This window comes from Manacus candei, unplaced genomic scaffold (assembly GCF_025592945.1).
Source record: "Manacus candei isolate 608988 ecotype Guabito, Panama unplaced genomic scaffold, ASM2559294v1 h1tg000007l, whole genome shotgun sequence".
Classification (NCBI taxonomy): Eukaryota; Metazoa; Chordata; class Aves; order Passeriformes; family Pipridae; genus Manacus; species Manacus candei.
The window spans coordinates 4671344-4694837 of NW_026138055.1; the positions used below are offsets into that span (position 1 = coordinate 4671344).

The 23494-nt window shown below is 42.9% G+C and overlaps 2 protein-coding genes across 4 annotated transcripts; one reads left to right on the plus strand and one right to left on the minus strand.

Moving 5' to 3' along the window:
* Positions 1–700: 700 nt before the first annotated feature.
* ENPP5 (ectonucleotide pyrophosphatase/phosphodiesterase family member 5) lies at positions 701–11740 on the plus strand. 2 transcript variants are annotated; one of them, XM_051811638.1, is made up of 4 exons: positions 701–784; positions 2711–3562; positions 6811–6987; positions 8324–11740. In XM_051811638.1, the coding sequence occupies exons 2-4, from the start codon at positions 2716–2718 to the stop codon at positions 8692–8694; spliced, it is 1395 nt and encodes a 464-aa protein (XP_051667598.1). In that variant the 5' UTR covers positions 701–784; positions 2711–2715; the 3' UTR covers positions 8695–11740. The 2 variants fall into 2 exon arrangements, with proteins under 2 accessions (XP_051667598.1, XP_051667590.1); XM_051811630.1 differs by having other exon boundaries at positions 717–784; positions 2708–3562.
* A 3245-nt stretch (positions 11741–14985) lies between these two features.
* On the minus strand, positions 14986–22637 carry ENPP4 (ectonucleotide pyrophosphatase/phosphodiesterase 4). 2 transcript variants are annotated; one of them, XM_051811645.1, is made up of 4 exons: positions 22507–22637; positions 19915–20773; positions 18819–18989; positions 14986–16286 (listed from the first exon to the last, which is right to left on the minus strand). In XM_051811645.1, the coding sequence occupies exons 2-4, from the start codon at positions 20729–20731 to the stop codon at positions 15922–15924; spliced, it is 1353 nt and encodes a 450-aa protein (XP_051667605.1). In that variant the 5' UTR covers positions 20732–20773; positions 22507–22637; the 3' UTR covers positions 14986–15921. The 2 variants fall into 2 exon arrangements, with proteins under 2 accessions (XP_051667605.1, XP_051667615.1); XM_051811655.1 differs by having other exon boundaries at positions 22492–22604.
* Positions 22638–23494: the final 857 nt, after the last annotated feature.

The window sequence follows — 23494 nt, forward strand, 5'->3', positions numbered from 1 at the left end:
CACTGTCCTGAGGTCACCTCACACCCTGGGGGTGCTGGTCGGCAGTGGCCGACCATGAGGCAGCGTGTGCCCAGGTGGCCAAGGAGGCCAATGGCACCTGGCCTGTGTCAGCAATAGTGTGGCAGCAGGGCCAGGGCAGGGATTCTACCTCGTTACTCGGCACTGCTGAGGCACCTCAAATCCTGTGTCGGGTTCTGGGCCCCGCACTTCAGGAAGGACATTGAGGTGCTGGAGCGTGTCCAGAGAAGGGCAGCGGAGCTGGGGAAGGGTCTGGAGTGCACGTCCATGTGAGGAGCAGCTGGGGGAGCTCAGCCTGGAGAAGAGGAGGCTGGGGGGGGGAACACCTTGTCACTGTCTACAGCTCCCTGACAGGAAGGCGTAACCAGGTGAGGGTCGGTCTCCCAGGAAACAAGAGACAGAACAAGAGGACACAGCTTCAAACTTTGCCGGGGGGGATCAGGAAAAATTTCTTCACAGAAAGGGTGATTGGACATCGGAACGGGCTGCCAAAGGAGGTGGTGCAGGGACGGTGCTTAAGGAAACACTTAGTGCCGTAGCCTAGCTGACATGGTGGCGTTCGGTCACAGGCTGCACTCGATGATCTCACAGCCCTTCTCAAGATAATTAACTCTGTGACTCCGTGACCCCCTCGCGGCCGGACCCGCCTCACGCCCGGCACCGCCCCGCGCGCTGAGTGACGGCCCCGGCGGCCACTCCCGGCGCCGCCGCCGCCGCTGCGCCCGGGGCGGTGCCGGAGCCTGACCCGCTGCTCCGCGGGCCGCAGGTAATGGGGGGAACGGCCCCGGAGAGGGGGTGCTGGTGGTGGGGTGGGGGTTCCTGGCGTCCTCCAGCCCGGCTCTGACACGAGGTTCTGGGGGCTGCCGAGCGGGGAGCGGCGGCCTGGGCTCGGCATTCGCGAGTGCTGAGCTCCGGCGGCCGCCGAGCGCGGCCCGCGGTGTCTGTCCGTCTGTCCGTCCCTGTGGCAGCTCCTGACATGGGCAGACCGGTGGCTTTGTCCTCCCAGAGCCCCTCGGGTCCCCAGGGCTTTGTGCTGCGGAGTTCTGGAGAGACCCGCGTCAGTAGATGGGTTTAGATTGTATCCAGGGAAGACCGGTATAGGAAGGCCTTAGGGGAAAAAAAATAACAACAAACCACCCATCATTTATTATCTATTAAAAGCGTGCAATTGAGGAATTAGAATAATAGAATCATAGGTCACATTGAGATCATTAACTGTGTAAAGTTCAGAAGTAAAGACTTGATTTTGCTTGAGAGGACTTAAATCCATATTTCCCCAGGGGAAATTGAAGAGCTAAATTTAATTTGGCAGATGGGGTTCAGATGGACACAGAAGCATGTTCTCCCTTCCTTCTTTCATGTTCAGCTGGAAGAAATCCTCTGTCGGGAGAAACTGGGAGGTTCTGTAGCCTTTGGGTCTGTGCTGTTTGCTGAAAGGGGAATTACATGTCTGAAGTGTCAGTGTAAAATTCTAGAATCACAGAATGCTTTGGTTTGGAAGGGACCGTAAAGCTCATCTAGTTTCAACCTCTTGCCATGGGAATGGACACCTTCCACTAGACCAGGTTGCTCCAAGTCCTGTCCAGCCTGACTGAGAACAATTCCAGGGATGGGGGAAACCACAACCTCTCTGGGCAGTCAGCAGTGCTTGTGCTGTTTTCAAGTGTAAATGTATATATGAGAGAGAGATTGAGGAGAATCAGAGGAACTGGGGAATTGGAGTGGTAAAACTTCCCATGGAATATATCTTGTAATCTACCAGAATGACAGATCCTATTCCGTCACTGCAGTGGTATTCAGATGCTTGTTACAGTATAACTTTTTATATTAACTAGGATAGTTATGTACTCTGAATATAAAGATGATTTCATTCATTGCAAAATCACTGTTTTCCAGCTGAATTTCGGTAGTGACTTGTCTCAGAGGATTGCTGAAAAATGGGAACCTAAAGGGAACTGTGTGGAGTATTGGTGCAAGATTGTATTGAGGAATATCTGGTCTTGTGGATAAATGATGCTGTTGAGCAAGAAGTGGGGAATATAAGCATGAAATTTTAGGTCAGTTACAGACAGGGAAGTCCCATGTGAGGATTCTTACAGTGATCTTGCTTTGACAAGATAACTGAGTTTTGAACAAGAAGGTGTTTGGGAAGGGCAGAAGGAAACTGGGGCAGGGGAGCACAACCCAATACAATGTGAAATTATGGGTCCTATTATGTCATGCTGTTAATTAAGGAATTCCAGTCATAGGTAGGAGTCAATACCCTTGAGTCGTATGAACAGAATTAAAATCACAGAATGGTTTAGGTTGGAAGGGGCCTTAAAGGCCCTCTAGTTCCAACACCCTGCCATGGGCAGGTTGCCATTAGACCAGGGTCCATTAGACCAGGTTGCTCCAAGCCCTGTCCAGCCTGGCTGAGAACAATTCCAGGGATGGGGCATCTTCAGCTCCTCTGGGCAACCTGTGCCAGAATATCATCACTCTCACAGTAAAGAATTTCTTCCTAATATCTGATCTAACCCTGCCCTCTGTCAGTTTAAAGCCATTCCCCCTTGTCCTGCCAGTCCATGCTCTTGTAAAATACATAAGATATAAGTACATAAGGAATATTTTAGCTACTCATTCTTAAAACTAAGTTATGACTTTAACAAAACATTTTAATACAAACAAACCTTCTGTCTCTGCTCAGCAGATGCCATGTTGCCTCAGAAGATATCTTCCAGAATAGCCATGAGCTGTTATTGGAAAGTCCTGGGAATTTTATTACTGTTTCTTCAAAGTGTGCTGTCTCTCCAGCCCAGAGTGCTGCTGGTATCTTTTGATGGATTTCGATGGGATTACATCTATAAAGTCTCAACTCCCAATTTCCATTATGCCATGGAGAACGGGGTTCATGTCAAGCAGGTCACCAATGTGTTCATAACAAAAACGTACCCCAACCATTACACCCTGGTGACTGGTCTCTACGCAGAGAGCCACGGCATCGTCGCTAATGAGATGTACGATCCTGTTCTGAATGAAACCTTCTCTCTGACCAAAATGAATACCTATAACCCCAAGTTCTGGGAAGAGGCCAGCCCGATATGGATAACGAACCAGAGGAAAGGACACAAATCCGGCGCAGCCATGTGGCCTGGAACAGACGTGAAAATACACGGAGTGTTGCCCACACATTATATGCCCTACAATGAAACTGTTCCCTTTGAAGACAGAGTTGCCAAGCTTATTGAGTGGTTTACATCAGAAGAACCCATAAACTTTGGTCTCCTGTACTGGGAACAACCTGATGAAATGGGACATTTTCTGGGCCCAGACAACCCACTTATGGGACCGGTAATCAGTGATATCGACAACAAACTGGGATATCTCATCTCCAGGCTGAAGGCGGCGAAGCTGTGGGGTGTGATAAATGTCATCATCACCAGTGATCACGGGATGTCAGAGTTGTCCTCAGAGAGGGTCATTGAGCTTGATCAGTATGTGGACAGAGACCTCTATAAAGTCATTGACCATTCTCCCGCAGTAGCCATTTTGCCAAAAGAAGGTAGGAGCTACAGCAGTAAAATTGTCTGAAGAGATACTTAAGTATCCAAACTTTATAGACATCATTCCCTAACTGAAGTGGCGGTAGCAGCACTGATGCCAGCAGGACATCAGCCTTGAACAAGGAGTACTTGCAGGATCACTTCTTTATTCTTTTTGCTAGCTCAGTCAAAAGCCTGGATTAATTTTCTGAAATGAAAAGGGAGCAAATCTATCTTTTGTTGAGTAATGTTGCCAAAGATCCTTCAGTTTTTGTGAGAAGTAGGATAATATAATGGCATTATCAAGGCTGAATGGTGTTCTAGATAGATAACACCTGAATGTTACATATCTTGCCTTTCATCAAGGTGCTGAAGCCATAGTGGAAGAATTATATTTCTAACTCAAACAGAGTTAAACTGAGACCAGATGGGGAGCTTTGATAAAAAGAAAGCTTGTGTTGGCTATCTGATTAGCTGCCAGCTATTGTTTTTTTCACTAGTTTTTTTCCCCTGTTATGCTGAACAGCCATCCACTTATATTCATACTGTTTTTATTGTGACGATGAGCAAGAATATTGTTGGAATCAAAATCTGAAGTCTGGTTGCAGTCACTGAAGGGTTGCTGAAGTGTCAGCTGATGTTTAGTGTCACTAATGCAGAGGTGCTGCTCTTTATTTTGATGATCAAGTGTTATAACTATTTGGTGCAAATGTGTTAACCTGGAAAATAGCAACCCTGTCCACACAAAAAAATGCTGATTTGGAAGTTGAGTTTTAAGGTGGCCTTCTGAAAAGGAATTTTTTAAGAATTCTATAAAATTTGCATCACTAATGGATAGCGCTCTGTATTTAAATGTCTCAGTAGGGAGGGTATGTTGCAGACTTTTATGTGCAAACAAATGTCTCTTGTCATTTTTAGTTTGAGGAATACTTCAGACTAAATTGTTGTATGTCCAAACTGAGATCATTGCTGCATGAGCACACTCGGGTGCTTGTAGCTGGGTGCTGTTTCCCTCAGTGGTGATAAAAAAGCCAAGTTTGGGAGCTCCATCCTCATAGAGACAACATGGTTGAGTAGGACGTTCTCATTAGCAAGTAAAAAAGCTGTAAACGTAAACTTTGGTGCTGAAACGTCCTTGATGCAGTAAATGAGAACTTGAAGACGTGTAACTTGATTCTCCTGTCTGCTGAATGCTGAGAAGAAACAGTATCTAGGCAGCAATTAGAGGACAGAATAGTAAAAAAGCCATTTCAGTGGATTTCAGAAATAGCTTGGATTTGGTTTTGGCCAGAGATTCAGGTATTTATTACATTACCAGTAAACAAGAATTGAGTTTTGAGCACAGCTAAAATTCCTTCCTTCTGTGTTAGCAGCTATGATTTTTACTATAAAATAATGAATTTCACTGTCAGTTAAGCTATGAACTAACATACGCTTAAGTACAAAACACTGATTCTTCACCTGTTTGTTATTCCATTTGTCTTGCTTAAGCCAAGGGAATGGTAAAAGTGAGACATTGGGGAAAACTTTGAATGCTTAAAAATGCAGCAATTTCTTTTAGTTTAACTGGCTGCATATTTCTTCCCCGAGAGAGGGATTAAAGCCATTATTTAACCATGCTGGTGTATTACAGTGTGTGGGGAAGTAATAATACGTTCACAGAGAAGGTACCTGTAGCACAGCTGCTGATGCTGGCTTTTTTCCTTGCATTTGATATAAATAATTAAAATAATTAATTTAGTGTAAAATCATAGTTTGCTGTATTTGGGGCTTCTTCTCCCTGCCATCCCATATAGAAAAGTGGCATAACAATATTAACATTATTACTAGTATAGTCCTAGAAATGCTAGATTGGAGTCCCTTGTTGCTGTAACTCTCTCTATCATATCTGCATTTTTGCTGTCTCATCTTGACCTCTATTGTGTTTCTCAAGTTTTTATGCCAGTTTGAGATAAGAAACATTATACATTAATGGATTTCCAGTTTTCCTTCACAATTTCTATACTGGATTCTAGGAACTCAGGGGGAAAATGAACACGTTTTCTTTAGAGACATTGGGCACCTCCTCCCAACCTTTTTTCCCTGAGGTACATTCCAAACTCCACGTAGGCTGTAAATGGTCACTGAGATGGGCCTGCAGACACACTGTGCCCAATCCAGTGGGGCAGCTGAGTGCACAAAGTGCTCAGCTGAGGGATTTGGTATTTCACATAAGTCTGCTGTATGCACTGCATAGCCCTCAGCAGGAATCTTTCCTCAAATGGAGGGGAAGGATTGAAGAAATTTGCTCAAGTGCCAATTCCTGAACTTGTTTTTGTGCTTCTGTCTCTGTGTTCTGGTTCCTCCTGTCTGTGCACTGATGTTCCAGCTTGTCCAACTGGTTGTGGCTCTTAAGTGACTTTTACTGGAAAGACAAGCTCAGAAACTGGAAATAAGCAAATAAAGAATTGGGGTGGGAAAAGCTTATTTATTCAGTGGTAGTACAGGGCTTGAGGGTTTGCACTCACTGTGACTAAGGAAAGGAAAGAAGCAGGCACTGGGAATACAGAGGAGTAGCTCGTGCTGTTGGCTGTTGTTGAATACAGTTGGCTGACAGTTCTAGACCAAAAGTTCCACCTTCATCTGCCATTCCAGCCTGTCCCTTGGTGTGCTTGTCATGTGTTCCCTGCTCGAGATGATTCAGCAATGCCAAGACACAAGTGGCTTCTCTCTTTCCCCTTTTAAAGGAAAGCAGCTAACAATGAGACTGCTTTGAAATTAAAAAAATTAATAAAAAGTGTCACTTGTCATCACAGCCAACTGAGGGACAGACAGAATATGGCCTGAATGCCCTTATTACCTCATGAACAGGTTTAGGAGCTATCTTCTTGCTTTCAGGCTTTGCATGGAGCTAGGAGGGGTTGGTTCCTTTTCCATGGGATTTAACTGAATGCCTTCTAGCTCATTCCTGTGAGAAGCTGACATTCTGACAACTATGAAATGAGGGATTTTTCTAAAATTAGCAGGGCACTTATTGCTTGGGAACAGGCTGTGAAGTCTGGTGTCAGGTGGGATCTTACCGTGAATGATCCTCTGGATTTCTCACAGTAACATATGTGCACACATTGTCTCCTACAGCTATAATTAACTTCATGAATTATACTAAATTCACTTGACTGAGGAAGTGCATTTTGTCCTCTTCTTTCAGCTATATTTAAACTACTGATTAGTTCAGTAAACATATTGGTATGTTTAATTTTTGTCTTTTGTCTCTTTTGTTTATTTGAAGGCAAACTGGATGAAGTATATGAAGCTTTGGCCAACGCTCATCCCAACATGACTGTATATAAAAAGGAGCAGATTCCAGATAGATTTCATTACAAACACAACAGTAAAATTCAGCCCATTTTAGCAGTGGCTGATAACGGATGGGAAATTGTACATAATAAGTCTGATGTTTTTCTGGGTAAGTATCTTGCCTTTATGGTGGTTTGCTGTGTCTTTCTAGTCAGGAACCTTACGTGGTACTTTCTCTCCCAGTCTCAACCTATGTTCATTTTTTATTTTTCTTTAATATTGGGAGGGAAAACTGAATTGTGTAGAATTTCTGGTTTTTTCCCCTGGTGGGATGGGAAGCACCCTACTATTAGAGGAGGAGAATCTGCACTTAGTGTTTCTTTAAACGTTAGGTTTTCTGAGATAAGATCAGTCACATGTTTTAGTGGCCTCATACTTGAGGTCTTTCAGGATGTAGCAAACTGACAAGCACTTCCTGAGAGATTAAAAAAGAAAGTTGTAACTGAATTTGTTGAGTAGAGGGTGAATGGGGTTGTTTTATCACGTACTACTTATTTACTGGAGAAGGTTGGGTTGGAAATACAAAAACGTTTTCTGAAAGTCCTCAGCTTTTGTGCGTGCTACACTTACAGTAACCTCGCTCTATTGCTACAAAGAGTCTTTGTTTCTGCACACCAGTGTTTTTCGCTTGTCTTAGAGGATAAAATGCATTCTAGGTGATATGGAAGAATAAAAACCCCAAGACTTTTAAGTTCCTTACTTCAGGGTTTTGAGGTTTATTATAGATAGAATGGAGACAGTAAACTGTAACTTTTTGGTTACGTAGGAGGAAAAATACAGGTGTCATGTGGTTGGTGTTTGTTTCTTAATTGAAAACCTTCTAAACTTTGCTGCAGGTTATGACTCTGAAGAGCATCACCTGCAAGACGTAACAAGTGTGTCAGTAGGTGCTGAGAGCAGCTTCTCATGCCTGTGTGTTCTGCATGTTCAGGGTTTTTAGTACCCCTGTTGGGAAGGGGCACTGGAGACCCAGTAGTGAGGTCTCTTCCTTGTTGTTGAGTTGATAGTGCACAAAATTGGACAAAGTGTCAAACTTGGAGTCAAATGGACAATCTATCTCTACATACTTTTTTTTTTTATTTTTCTGTAAGAGATCTGGGCCAGTTGCAAAGTTGGAGTTTTTCCTTGAGAAAAATCAAGGAAAGTTGGCTATAGGTAGCGTGTCATCGACAGTGGTTACTGCCATGTGAGCTTACCTTTTTTTCCTAGCTCTTTTTATTTTTTTTCAAATAGCACTGTCCATTGTTGTTTTTTTTTAAAGCCATTTTCTCTTTGTAGTTCCGAGACTTCGTATTTGCTAGGAGACAAATGGATCAAAAGAATTCTTCTAAACCTTTGCAAGAATAACTGATGGCTGTGCCTTTTCTGCATTCTGCTAATTCTAGGAAAGGGTTGCTTGTTTTGCAGCTTCAGAATACTGACCTTTCTCTATCTTTTATTTCAAGTTGGTAACCACGGGTATGACAACATCATACCAGAAATGCATCCCATTTTTGTGGCAGTTGGGCCTGCTTTCAGAAAGAATGTCACCAAAGAAGCCATGAATGCTACAGACTTGTACCCCTTGCTGTGTCATCTGCTTCGTATTGACCCTCTGCCAAACAACGGCTCCTTCAACTCCGTGAAAGACATCCTTGCTGAAGTTCCTGGAGCCTTTGGAGCAGACACCTGTTCCACAGTCATAGGAGTCTTCTTGGGCAGCTTGCTTGTTCTGGTTTTTACTGCAGTTTTTGTTAAGCATTTTGTCCTTGCCCAAGGAAATTCCATGCACATCCTACACACTGAAGTTGCCCAGCCACTGCTGCAAGATCATTAACACTTGGGATTATTTCCTGTCTGAAGCTTGAAATAAGCTTATACAGAGAAAATAAGTAATAAGAGATGGATCAGCATAAATATCTGAAGTAAAAGGAGGTGGATGTTGATCCATTGGTACTCTGGGGCACGTACAGACCAGGGATGCAGAGAAGGAGCATGTTCCTGTTTCACCCTGCAGCCACTTCATCTTCCAGGCGTCAAAGATATTGTAGGTAAACCTGGAAAGCTGTTTATGTATGTAGACATGTAGTAACAACAGACCTCAAATACCTTATTATAGCTATTTTTAGATAAATAACATCAACTGAGGTGCATTTCACAGACTATTAAATGGTGATTTCATTTCCCACCCTCTTTTTTTTTTTTTTTTTTTTTTTTTTGTTCCTTGAGAGGTTTTTTGAGTCTCTTCAATTCTAACAAGTCACTGAATGGGACTAAACTTCTTTGTTGTTTTTTTTTAACTTCCCTGACCAAGGAAGCTCTTAGTCACCATTACAGACAGTTTAGTGGGTTAAATCCTGTGGAAAACAACATAATTGTTCAGCTAGGTCACGAGTGCTAAGTCTCTACATTTAGAATTAGGCATATTTCTTCAAACTACTCTGTTAATTGTAACCCCAGAATATGAATCTAAGTGGTGTTGCCTTTAGCAATCAGTATTAAACTGCTTGATTCTTAATTCTAAAAAAATATTATTTCGGTAAATACAGGTCTTTACCATTTTAAGTATGATTTTAAGTAAACTTAGGTCTTCACGTTTTCTATTTCCTGTACACTGGACTAAATTTTCTAGAAGTTCCATGCAGCTGGCAGGATAAAGACACTTAAAAGCACCACACCTGTATATCCAAATGGAGTCTTCTATATTTCTGTGATAAGAAGGTTCTTTCAGACTAAGGGAGATGAATCAGTTAAGGAACATGGATATTCAGGCTGGTTTCAGAGTTCTGTTCCTGGGTGTTCATCTGATCTGTTATCAGAGACTCTTTGTTACTGTGAGTTTGACTTGTGTCTTGTGCTTTATCTGCTGTGCCTGGTGGACCTTAGAATTGGATAAGCAGGATTCGAGTTGCAATTTATGGAGCAGCCATATAAATCTTAAGCCATATATGGTCTTAAAACTGAACAAGCACACCTTAATATTAGAAAAAAAGGTGTAAGACTGGAGTTTGTTCTTCTGGAGGAAAGCCTCTGTCAGGGAAAAATATTAATTCTGAGTCAACAAAGCTACATATTATTCTGATCCTTCTGTGTGTGGCAATAAATCTTGCTAGTGTAGTTGTGGGGTTTTTTTGTGAGCTCACTTAAATGGTAGGTGAGAAGCTGCTGACTAAGGTTTGTGTGAAAAACATGGTCTGAAGTGAGAAAAGTTGTCTCATTGTCAGAGTTTTCCCCTTCTCCCTCTGTGAGATAGTATTTCTCATCACTTTGATGCTGAGTACAATGCCTGAAGGAGAAAGAAACTTTTAAAATTCATGCAGAAATAGCAAACTGAGTATTTTTAAGTGCAATTTATAGCTGTGTCCACAGTCCCCAGCAGAGGGCAAGGATGGGAACACCTCGGCTTTGGTTGTGCTCTGCCGAGGAAACAGTGTGACTGACAGTCAGTACTGCAAGGGGAGGGTTTGGAGTACAAAACTCGTTTTGCTGGACTAAATTCCAGACTTAATGAAGATCTGTTGGGTTCCTCTGTAATGGCAGGGACATTTGCTTAGCACCAAGCCCAACCTGTCTTGCAGACAGATGTGGACGTTTCCAGAGGCCACACCTGGGTTCAGCAAATGCTTGAGAGGGAAGGCAGTGAAATAATCCAATTTAAGGGATATGCTGAAACTTTAGCTGTAATGGTAGCTTTAGGAAGGCAGGAAACATGCAGATCTGTTGGGAGACAGCTCTCAGTTTGGGAGATATATGTGAAATCTTGTGAACTTATCTGACTCTGCTGTTGCTATGCTGTGAACTGTCTTTTTTTCTTAAAGAAAAAAAGAAAATTGCCATTTTCTTAAGAAAACACTGAAGGAAAAGGTCTGTAAAGCTGATTCTTAGTAGAGCTGGACATTAGCTATGCCTTAGTGTGTGTTTAAGGAAAGATCTACAGGCTTGGATAAGGCAATAACAGTGGCAGTTGGAGATGCCATAACCCTCTCTTGTATTTACTGCAATTATGCACTTTGGAACATGCTGCTTTAATAGAAATTCCTCTTACTGCAGCAATTTCATAGCAGTAATCATGGCATATGTGAAAATAACTGGGTTGTAATCTCAGAGTTGTTCATTAACCCCCCACTTTAATTGTGGCAGGTGTAGTTCTATCAGCCAAAGTAAATCTTGATTTTAAGGAGGGGCCAGAGTTGGTCAGTGTTGTTCAGTCATCCTGGACTTAGATTTACCTGCCCAAATATGCAACAAGGGAAAAGCAGTAAGTTTCCTGCAACAAAGGCTTTGGGAACAATAATACTGAAAATAATTTGGGGACATGGATGTGAGAATTGTGTGTGTCATTGTTCTGTATTGCACTGTGAGGCCCTTCTTTGAGGAGGGTAAAATAAAACTTTGTAAAAAAAAAAACAGAAGGGAATCTTGTAGCATTTGGGTATTTCAGTTTAGGGCTAAACACTTCCTTTGTTCTTTGGAGTATATATAGGTACCTTTTGGGTAGTTCCTTGTTAGTATATTTGCCCAGCTGGTGTCAAACACTGTTTTAAGTTGGGTGTGAGCTTAATGGAATTGAAAGCACAGATGATGAAAGCACAGCAATTTTTTCTCTGATGTGACATTTTGTCAGACTATCTTTCTGGGTAGGGAGGACATGGGATTTGGTTTTTGTGTATATGATACTTTCTATGATGTGCAAACAAGTTTATTGGAAACTGGATTTGAGTACACTGTGTACTGCTTGTAACTTAAGCTTGGAAACCAAGAGTGATGCATGATGTTGTGCTTCATTACTGACCTGTGAAGCGTACAGATGTCAAATGTTTTCTTTATTTCTTCATGTTTGGAACTGCTGGAGTTGAAATACATCTTTGCTGTAGTCCTACCAAGCATGGAGTGCTGGTTTCATTTAAAAACACTTCTGGGAAACAAACCTGAAGGGGAGGGAGTGACTGGGGGAGAATGGCCTTAATTCTCGCATCCCAAATATTTCTTGGACTCTGCATAGTCTATGCCTTTATTAAGAATAACTGGAAGTATGACAGAACTTAGGAATTTTAAGTGAAAGTTCTTTTATAATAGATCTCATTTCCCCCCTTGCTGCTGTATATGGAAAAACCAGCTATCAGTTACCAATGGTGGGAATACAGTTTCTTTTACCAAAAAAAATCTTCCAGACTTTCTTGGTAAAGAGCTGCAATAATGCTGCTACAAGAAATGCAGTCTCAAGAAAAATAATAATTAAAAAAAGGCAGAAAAATCAGATTCATAAAATTGTTTAGGTTGGTAAGGACTTCTACAGTAAGGGTCCAACCATCAACCCAGCACTGCCAAGCCTGTTGTAGGATGAAGGGTTGTGCAGCCTGACTTTTCAATCAATCATAGAATGGTTTGGGTTGGTTTCAACTGCCCCCCCCCCATCATGGGCAGAGACTTGTAACAAGTGTGAACAACACAAGCTGAATGTGGAAGAAGAACAAATGTGCAGTGGTTGGGTCCTGCTGTTTTGTAAAATGCAAATTTAACAGGGTTACTTCCCAGTCTTCTTCCCTGCTTAAATAATGGTGAAGGATTCTGTGTTGACCATACCTGTGCTGCTGTACAAACCTTTCATGGCATGTTTGTCCTACAGTAAAAGTGGTGTAAACATTTATTAGGTGGTAGGCTACAAAAATTATTGCAAGCACATGAGAATGAAAAATCCAATAGTGCTATCAGCCTTTCCATAATGAAATCCTAATCTGAATCCTATTAACAAACCTCCATTACTGGTTTTTTTGCAATAAAAAATGCTACCATGCATGTCAGAGCAAACATCTGTCCCTGTGGCCTGATCCTTGGAGATACATGATGTTGGTTTATTTTCATAGGCAGTGTGTAGGCAGCAAGTTAAATGTGCCCCTGAAACCAGTGTTTCAGAGCTGTAGGTGAAGTCAGCTCAATTCTGGAACTGTTTCCTTGATGCTAATGGCCAAAAAAGCACAGAACCCCAAAGGGGTGGATGTTTTAGGGTTTCTGTACCCAGTGTTGAGTTCCCTTATGGAGATAGCCAACATAATGAAACAGCTTTCACTGCAGGGCAGCGGCTACAAATATCCCTCCTATCCCCTTCTAAACTTCACTGACAGTTTAAGTGTTAGGAATGTCCTCTGAATTAACATGCCCTGTGTGAACATTGCTGAGTTGTGTCTATTTAGCAAGTCATTAATTGTTGCCACAAACTATCGCCCCTTTATCACAGCTCTAAGGAAGCAGAAGCCACAACTTTGCTGTTCTTCTTCTTAATTGGCTCTTGGAAAGAAAATCAGCCACCAGCTTTCATAAGAAATAGAACACAAACTGTAATGAGGCAGTTGAAGTATTTTGCCAGAATTTAAAAAAATAATCATCTTTAAATAAATCAACTTTGTGTCTTAAGGACAAAGAGGTGTTTTTCTAGGTTCTCTTCATCTGTATATGATCTGTGTGAAATCCTGGATGTACAAGAGTGACTCTGAAACCCGTTGTGCCAGGAAGAATACTCAGAACCGTTACAGACCATACCACATCTTTGGAAATGAAAATAATCAGCAATGCAACTCAAATACAGTTTATCCTATTTCTTAATACTTAGATTTCCTCAAGCCCTTCCCACAGTAGCACTGTTTAGTCTCCACACTAAGGGAGGAGGAGTGGAGGGTGTTAGGGATTTCCACTCAATACAACCACTCACTGTCTGGTTTCACAGCAGCTCAGTGACTTGTAGCAATTCTCATCAGAAGAGGCTGCCTAGAGCTAGAAGGAGAAATGCACTTAGACCTTGATTTCCCCATCTGTAACAACACTCCTATTTCAGATCACACTGCACTTCAGTCAGCATTTACATTTCTGGCCATTAAAATCTTGGTGGTAACTTTGCCACCTGCCTGTGAGGGGGATGCACAGAGGAACTGAGAGCACATCCATCACAGGCTGTGTGACAACTGCTGGGGGGAGGGCAGAGAAGGGGGAGAACAGAGTGGAGCAAACACTGTGCTATATCAGGTTTAGCTTCCAGAAAAAAAACACCAGAACTCACATGTAGAGACAGTACAGTTTGATCTGACCCAGTCTGCTGGGAAGATTAATTCAGTCTAGTCAAGCCTTTCCAAACACAGATGATGCAAAGCAACTCCCAATAATTCCATCACCACCTGAGGATCCCAACCTGTATCAGCAGAATTATGAGAACCTAACAAACAACTTTCTCCAGTGTCCTCCCCTTTACAGCATATCCAAGCCTAGGTCCTACCCTGCAAAACATTCCCTTTGTAGTTACTCATTAACTCGACCTCTTGGTGCCTGTAATTAATTAGTTTAAACTTCAGGCAGGATGAGAAAGTGACTCTGTGCTCAGTCCAGCTACTGCTCTAGGATAGCAACAGGTTAAAATCCAGTACCCTGTCAGTAACAGAACAGATTTTTCAAGGGGCCTGAGCCTCTTTCAAGTTCAGATTAAGCCAGAGTAAAGCACTAGTAAGTAATAACTAGTAGTTTAAGAAGGAGGGGAAACCAGAACTGGTTAGGTTTTGGTTTGTGTTTTTAATCAGTACAACAGAATACCCAGAGAGGAAGACACAAAGTAGTAAAGCTTCCACACATTTCTAAAACTCCAATGTATTTTTTTCTGTGGACAGTTAGAAGCAGCTCTTCTGTCCCAAAGTCCCTGCCCCCTCCCTGCTGGATCACTAAAAGGCAGTCTGGGGCCAATACCAAACTGCATTGAATTGGAGCTTGTGAAAGAGAAACGACATTGCACATTACCATGTACCTCTGTCACATCAAATTATTTTTTAAAACCATCAAACTTGTAGGAAAAGGACTCGGTAACCATAGTTCTCTTTTGGGTTAGCATTAACAATTTAACCTCACATCCTCTCCCCACTGAAAGATAAGGTATCGTTTAAGGCTTTCTACATCAAATTTTAACGTCAAGTTACAACCTGACCATTAACAAGGAATCAAGAGTTTCAATTAGGAGAACCATTAGCACTGGTCTTCACCAGAAATTTGCATCTATATATCTCAAAAGCTACAGAGTATTTATTTTTTTGAGATAAGATCTGTTAACTTTTCTCTTTAAATTTCCAGGGCTTAAAATAAGAGTTTGGAAGACTTGTTTGATGACTGCACATCAAACTGTCAGTTGTTGCTTTTTAGCATGACAGCCTTCAAAAGACAAATATCAGCTGGTGCACAGGGCAGAACCACCTTTATTACAAAAACACCTTCAGCAAAGTTTACACCTGAGAAACTTTCCACAGGATTTAGAAGCATTAATTTTACACCTACAGCCCATGAAACTGGGTAATTCAAAGCTTTAAACTGACATCCTTGAGATAAGGCAGCAGCGCAACTGGAACTGTGCAGGAACTGTGGATCTAAGTCACCCACAGACACATGCCCAGAAATGTCAGAGCCAGCTGTCCAGTGTTGTAACTGCTGAACCACATGGTTTATTGCTCAAAATAGAAGTGATATGCACCAATTCTTTCCTCACCGACTTCCATTTTCTTTCTCAGCAATTTCATGTCATATTGCTGCCTTAGGGTAGAAACAAAAGTCTTGGATCTTCCCTATACCCTCTATCCCCAAATTAAATGGCAAACCTGAACATACTCTGCAAACAAAACTAACTTCTAGCTCTCATAAAAAAGATCTTCTTTCCAACACAGGTACAAGAACACTAAAATAAGTCAATATTAAATTTAATACAAAAAAGCAATTATCATTTACAAATATTAAAATTCACTTAGTCTATCCTGGCTAGTCATACTCTGGAATTTCACTCTGAAAGTGCTCAAAGGCTTGAATGAAAAACTAAGCATCTTTATTTTGTTAGCATCTCTTACAGTGAAAAGCCACCAGTCCACTGTTTTGTTATGAAAATATTTTTACAGGACACTAGTCAGGCAGCACACAAACGAGTCAGCAAGGTCTGGCTGTACAGTATTTTACGCAGATAAAGTGCATCACAGAATGCCATCCAGTGCAAGTTCAAACTGTTTTCCTGAAATCACAGTGTAGCAAGTGAGGCTGGGCTCCCTCTGTGCTATCCAATTAAAGGTTCATCGTCATCACTTTGTAACTGCAGCCGAGCAAAGGGCTGTGGCGGAAGGACTCTGTTCTTGGAAATGACTATGATGCAGGTGAAAGTACTCAGGATCACGAACGCCCCAATAACTATCCCAATAGCTTCGGGAAGGTTGATGCACCACTGGTCAGCCAGCAGGCACTTGGTGTTTCCCAAAGTGCCGTTGTGGGGCTGTGGTGTCAGGCCCAGGATGTGGCACATCATGGGGTAGATGTCCACATTGTTGATGGAGCTGTGTGTGTATCCGCGGCGGAAGGCGGGACCGCGCGCAGCCAGGAATGGGTGCATGCTGGGGAGAGTGTTGTCGTAGCCATGGTCACCCACTGCAGGGAGCAAAAGGTAACAGTTAACACTACAGGGTCTGTCTGCACCTTGTATTCCTCTCCCTCTCTCTCTCCCCCACCCCCAAAAGTATGTATTTTAACCAAAGGCTAATGCTGAACATAACGTGTTGTAGTGGTTTGAACATGTCAGATCAAGTACTGAAGGAACCCAGAGTTCCTTCCCCAAACCCCAGAAAACTCTTCCAATACTAGTCTTCAGCTACGGTTCTCCCTCTCATTATCTCTTTTCCTTTCAGTCCTTAACATTTCCAGCTTTCCCCCTTCCCATTCCTCATGCCGAAGTTGTAAAAGGAGGTTGCCACTCCACCATGAGTCAGTAGCTGGAACGGAAATTTTTACTTCTCAGATATTTGGAAAGTCATCTCTCCCTTGCATAGCAGGCACTTTAATTACTTCTTAAAAGCCAAGCACCCTTCCCTTGATAGTGTTTGGTTTGAACATATTAAGTACCCTCAAATCCCGTTTATCAGATTAGGTACTTCAGGTGAAGGGACGCACAAAGAGTCAAAACCAAACAAACAGTCAAAGGATCACTGTGCCTCTGACAGACAAACAACAAAACCCTTGTGGCTACAAAGTCAGCAGTACTTGGACATTTAGTAAGTTTTTAAGATAAAGAGCTAAAAAGCAGCCATAGTCAAATTTCCTAACAACATTTCAGAAAAACCTGTCCAAGATGCCAGAAGTTTCTCACAGCACACTCAGCACAGTATGTGAGTTACTGCATTTGAGTCCATTTCTTAGTAACAATTGATAGTTGCCCTGAGAACTGTCTCCTTGGGTGCTTCACTGAAGTTTCTGATGCAAAATGTCCAGATTCTGACTGATTAGGTCACACCACTTAAGTGAACCTCCACCAGTCCTTTTTAATGTTTTCTACCATTCTGTTTGTTACCACAGAGGTATTACTGCAGTGCATCTTGTTTAACACAATACCATGTTTCTTGATTTTTTTTTTCCCTCTTTTGCTACTCGATTGCTTTGAGCAGAGCTCTTTCAAGTCCCCTCTCCAACGAGGTTCCCAATCTTTCACTCTGAAGTTGGATTCTGGTATGAGGTATTGGTACACGTGGCATTCACTTTGTCCATGAAGACAACAAGCCTTAAACAGGCTTTTAGGCTAAAACCTCCCCTGCCTAATTCTGGGAAACCTTGGCTAACAAAATTGATTTGAAAAGGGATTCACTTCAGCTAATACAATGCTGTTCCTTATAAATATACAGTTATTAACTATTTTAGGTACATGAAATTGAATCTATCCAGAAACAAGAGACCTCTAATAGAGAACTGTTGTGCTACATATTGTCAATTTGAAGATAATTGTAGCAAACCTGTGGGGAAATTTAAATGTAAACACCTCTTGTATTAAAATCAGTACTTTTGGACAAATAACGAGAACACCTGAACTTAAATGTGCAAAGGGCAGACAGAAAGAACAGCCAAACTGGATGAAAACTGGAGTTTCCACCACCCAACACCCTGTCTCTGACAGCAGTCATACAGGGAGTCTGGGGAGTATCCAGCAGGGATATCCCTGACACACCAGCCAGCCCCGAGCTGTTGGCTGCTCAGAAGCTTCCTGGAAGCTGGTACTTTTGTACTTAATTTCTATTAATGGATTTTTCTTCCAAGAATCTGTCCAATCCCTTTCTGAACACATGTATACACATATATATATATCTGTACACACACACACACACAGAGCCTTCATCTACAACAGAATTACAGGCTGAATTATCTCATTATTACAACGATGAAATCTATACAGAATTCCTTCTTTGAGATATACTTTCATGTGACTGTTGGATTTTTTCAGTAAATTATACATGCCCCTTGCCTGCCAAAAAAAAAACAACCCTGCATGTGGAACACCTGGAAAAATATATACATATACACAAACACACACATATAGATATATATGTGATTTGACTTTCATCAGGAAGCATCCAGCAGGAAGAAAGTACACAGCTCAGCAGTGCACTGAGAAGTAACACCTGTTTTGGGATTTGTCTTTCAAACATGCTATTCAATGCCCCCAACAGGAAGAACTCTGGCTTCTTTGACCATTATTGTTGTGTTCCTATTGTTTTTCGTACCTCCTGCCATTCATTTTTGTTTCCTAGTACATGTACTGCAACATTAAATGTTGTGTCTTGCATGCCTCAATTTATGCACCCCTATATATATGTATTTTATATACAATAAAAAGTTAAACCACACTCTAGGGAAAGCTTGAGACAGACTAACCTGTCTAAGATAATAGCCTGAAGTACAGTTTTACGAGTTAAACTGAACATGACAAAGTGTTTCAGCCAAGAGAATATCCCCATCTCTTAAAACACTCCAAGCTCAGGCTAAGAATGTTCTAGAAGACACTGAGCTGTTCCTAAATGTGCACAGTGCCAGAACCCCACTTGCTAAAGGAGAACCATCCTGCAGCTGGCTGGAATAGAAACAAGTCAGTTTACCAACATAAACCACAGAGAGCACCGAAGAGGAAAACACACTCACACTTGGAAAGTGACTCGTTCTGTACAATTGTCCAGCCTTCGTCTGCAACCAGAATTATGGGTTGGATTCTCTTGTTATGACTATAATGAAATCTGTCTGGAATTTCTTCTTTGAGATACGCTTTCATGTGACTGTTGCAATTTTTCAGTAAGTTATACACATCTTCTTTGTCTGCCAAGAAAAGAAACTGCATGTGAAACACCTGGACATTAACTCCTGTTTATTACAATTATCTGTCATTAAACCTAAGATCCATTATTTCAAAACAATAATATTTTAAAAGACACATAGAAAACGATTTTTTCATGTCCCTCATGAAAGCAACATATGTCAGAGTGGATTTTACTATCTGCTTTCATTTTAAATCAGACACATCACAGCTGCGGCTTTGGACCTACATTTCAACTTACTCTTTGGGCTGGCAGGGCAATATTCAAGCAGAGAAATCAAAAGAAAACCATCACCCCTCCTAGTACTCAATATCTTATCCAATGCAGTAAATATTAAATTTTTTTTTTTTTTTTACTGGATGAATCACTCTGTTCATTAGTCTGGCCACAGCTGTGGAAACTGAGGCCAGCAGTCCTGATTTAAGACATGCCTGTTGGGAACTACTCCGAGATATTGAATTTACAGAATGAAACCTGAAGTTTCACTCTCAGAAACAGAACTGGGAAAATGATCAAAGTTGGGTTTAGATTTTCACTTTGAAATTTACATATTTTTTTATTCTGACTTAACATGTGGGTTGATTTCATGCTCACCTTGAATTACAACTGCATAGACTAAGTGAGCAACAAGAGAGCAGGTGTGCCTATCTAATTTCTCAACCAGATGTACCAGGATCATCCTTATGATGATAACCCATAGTAATTTGACAAGAAACTCTCACTGGCCCACCGATTACCAAAACAAAGTGATTTCTGAATAAACCAACATCTTTTATCTTATTCATAATGCCCAAGTGCTGCAATACGAACTCCACTGGTTTTGCAAAAGATGTGAACAGTCTACCATAGTGCATACTTTTTAGAGGTAAGATAAACAAGACTTAATTCTCAGCGTGTGACTTAAAAAACAGCCAAACAAAACATACTCTGCCTTGGCAGCACCGCAGCAACCGGGGTCTTGTCTATCAGAGTGTAGTTGTTGCGCCCAATGCACTCGTCCAGGATAATCAGCTTCTTTTCAGAGCAGGAGGCCATTCCATGATCACTTGTTATGATGATATTAATAGTGTCCCACAAACCTGATGCCTTCAGTTTACTCATAAGGAAACCAATCCGTTGATCCACTTCTTCCAGCACTCTGCGCATGTTCTGAGTGTCGTCTGGGCCATACTTGTGCCCACTTGCATCCGGTTCTTCCCAGTATAACACAGCAAAAGTGACCACTGGGTTGGAGCTGTTCAGCCATTCAACAACCTTCTCCACTCTCTCCTCAAACTTCACTGAGAAGTTGTACTTCATAAAGAACTGAGGGGTCGTATCATTAATTTTTACATCGGTACCGGGCCACATGGCAGCAGCACTTGCTCCCTTTTCCTGCTGTTGATTTGTTACCCAAATTGGAACTGCCTCATCCCACCAGAAGGGATCTGAATCATTGAACTGGGAAAACTTTTTCTGGGCATCTGCATCATACATGTCATTAGCAACAATGCCATGGCTTTCCTCGTATAAACCCGTTACTATGGTGTAATGGTTTGGGAAAGTTTTGGTGATAAAAGAATTCATGACTTGTTTTACAAGCACACCATCCTCAATGAACTCCTGAAGATGAGGAAGCTTATAGGTTTCCAAGTAATCAGCCCTGAAGCCATCGAAGGACACGAGGAGTAACCTGGAATCACCAGCTGAGCAAGCACAAGAGGCAAGTATTCCAGCAAAAAGTAACATTAACACTGAGCTCATTGTTGAGGCTTCAAAGTACCTCCAGCAGGTAATCAGATGCACCTGAAAAATTTAAAAAGGCATGTAACCAAACTACTTGTACTGGAACCAGTTAAACTAGCTATACATTATGTACATCTTCCTTGTAGAGGGTAACTCCAAAATAATCAGTCTAAACAACCACTCAAGTCAACCATGGATTTTCCTACTCACTTCACAGCTTTCTCACAGTCATAGTTTTTCATATAGTAAAACAAATGAGCAATAAGATTTTTTCGTTACAGACTAAATGAAATTTAGTTTCATTTAGTTTTGAAGAACTGTTTTCTCTTTTGAGCAGTTATTCCATTGTTCTGTGTGTCTTGTTACAATTCTACATCCCAAGACAGACAATCAGTATTTTAACTCATGTTCAAGCCACATGCTCCTGAACAATTCCAGCCCCACATTTAAGAGTCCTCTGCAGCTCTAAATTCTTATTACACATCCCTGCTCAGACCAGAATTCTGTTTCCTACTGTAATTATAACTTCTCTTTTTCATCCCGCCTTTCCTTTTACAGTTTCCACCATCTCAAGCTGCTGGAAGACTTCTGAGCCTTTCAACATTCCTATTAAGTCGATGCTTATTCTATACACAGAACTGCCAGGATTAACTTCTACTCCTTTCCTTCTAACCTCCTGTACATCTACCATAACAGTATTTAAACCTGGTTGTTATGTATCATATTTTTCTCTCTTAAAAAAATTTAAAAAATCATCAGTAACCTTAGCTGTGAGACAAGTATTTCTCACCAAGGAATTCATTACTATTATGAATGCAAGGTATGATTAGTAAGCTTTTTTTCCCCCTAAATTTATTATGTGTGCCTGGAGCACTGTTCAGGAAGGTCCAGAATGATTCCCTCAGTCTTTAAGAAAGAGGAAGCTCCAGGTTTCAAAAAACCTTCTGCAATGCTGGTAGCATATTTATTCCTCGAGAAGAGCCCCACTTGCTCCAGAAAGTGTAGTCTTTATCTCATTTGTACCAAGTGGGTGGTTAAAGGAGCAGCAGCTGTTTTCCCAGCTTGTAGTAACACTAACTTTTCCCTTCAAACTCCTTAAAACCGCAATTGTATTATTTTAAAGGTGTAAGGAGCTTTAATGTTAGCTAAAGCTTTAGCCGTGAGGGGGATTCAAAGCACGGGAAATCATTCCTCCTGCCTCCAACAGTTAAAATTTCTTTAAAAGATACAGAAGTTTGAAGAAATGATCGCCAAAACCAGCATTAAGGCACCTCCTCGTACAGAGGACTTGGAGCACGGAGCCCCTTCAAAGAAAAAAAATAAAAAGGAGACAAGAAAATAGCAACGAAGCAGCGAATCACCCGTTTGACGTTGTCAGGTGCTTTAAAAAGCAGAACCAGAGTTTTCCGTAGCGCACTAAAACGCAAAACCGCAGCGTTCGCTTCGAAATGCACCAAAGCTGCTCAGCACTTGAGTTTCTTATACAAAAACGTCGCGGTTTAACTAAAAATTAACTCTACCCCAGGCAGAACCAGCACCACAACCCAGCTGTGGAACGCCGCCAGCACCAGTGCCACCTGCTCCCGAGGCCCCGCACCCCCCGGCCGCGCTGGGGAGTTGCGCAGCTCGGTCAGGACGGAGCTGTCCCGCCTGCGGAGCGCAGACACCCGGCACCGCCGACCCGACGGGCGCTCCGGGACGGCTCCCCCCACACCCGCGACTGCGCTCCGACCGGGCTCACCGCCCCCACAGCCTCCCGACGCGGGACACCCCCGTACCCGCCCGGTCCCCACCGTGACGTCCCACTCCGGCTCCGCTCGGGCCGGATACGCGGAGGCGGCGCCGGAGGTGACTGGGGCGGCTGAGGTGGAGCGGGACGGGGGGAGGTAAGAGGGGGGGAGGTAGGGGGGGCCGAGCGCCTGCGCACCCGCCGCGCCCGTGGCCCCAACCGCCACTGGCGGCCCTTGGGGGGGGTGCGGCAGCTCGTCAGTGCGCGCGGCCTCCGCCCGCTGCGATTGGCTGCGGATCCGCTGGCGGGAGATCCGATTGGCTCCGGCGCGGTGGGCGGGGCGCGGGGAGGCACGGCGGGTGGGGGAGCGGGAAGTGAGGGACGGGCGCCGGGGGGGGTCACGGCGTGGGGGGGGGGGGGGGGCATGGGAGGCAAGGGGGGATTTCCAGTTTCGCGGAATTAATTCGGATGGAAAAGGCGTCTGAGATAATCTAGTCCAACTATTGACTGGTCAGCACCCTGTCAGCTACACCATGGCACTAAGTGCAACGTCCAGTCTTCCCATAAACACCTCCAGTGATAGTGACTCCACCACCTCCCTGGGCAGCCCGTTCCAATGCTTGACGACCGTTTTTGTGAAGAAAATTTTTCCTAATATCCAATCTAAACCTCCCTTGGAAAAACTTGGGGCTCTTTCCTCTTGTCCTGTTGCTTGTTACTTGGGAAAAGAGACTGACTCGCACCTGGCTACATCCTCCTTTCAGGGAGTTGAGAACGAGAAGGTCCCCCTGAGCCTCCTCAGCTCCCTCAGCTGTTCCTCACACTTGTGCTCCAGTCCCTTCCCCAGCTCCATTGCCCTTGTGTGGACATGCTCCAGGACCTCAATGTCCTTCCTGAATTGAGGGGCCCAGAACTGAACACAGCACTCGAGGTGCATCACCAGTGCCAAGGGGGACAATCACTTCCCTAGTCCTGCTGGTCACACTATTCCTGATACAACCCAGGATGACAGGAGCGGAGCTGAGGGGAGCAGGGCTATGGAATGCAGCTGT

Bases quoted from the DNA above. Each gene is read 5' to 3' on its own strand.
- ENPP4 (XM_051811645.1), bottom strand. From the start codon at position 20,731: ATGAGCTCAGTGTTAATGTTACTTTTTGCTGGAATACTTGCCTCTTGT. The intron at 18,990-19,914 runs GTATGTTTTGTT...TTTTCTTGGCAG, and splicing joins TGCGGTGCTGCCAAGGCAGA to ACAAAGAAGATGTGTATAAC. The intron at 16,287-18,818 runs GTGAGTGTGTTT...TGCTCCCTGCAG, and splicing joins GAACGAGTCACTTTCCAAGT to TGGGTGACCATGGCTACGAC.
- ENPP5 (XM_051811638.1), top strand. From the start codon at position 2,716: ATGTTGCCTCAGAAGATATCTTCCAGAATAGCCATGAGCTGTTATTGG. The intron at 3,563-6,810 runs GTAGGAGCTACA...GTTTATTTGAAG, and splicing joins AGCCATTTTGCCAAAAGAAG to GCAAACTGGATGAAGTATAT. The intron at 6,988-8,323 runs GTAAGTATCTTG...TTTTATTTCAAG, and splicing joins TAAGTCTGATGTTTTTCTGG to TTGGTAACCACGGGTATGAC.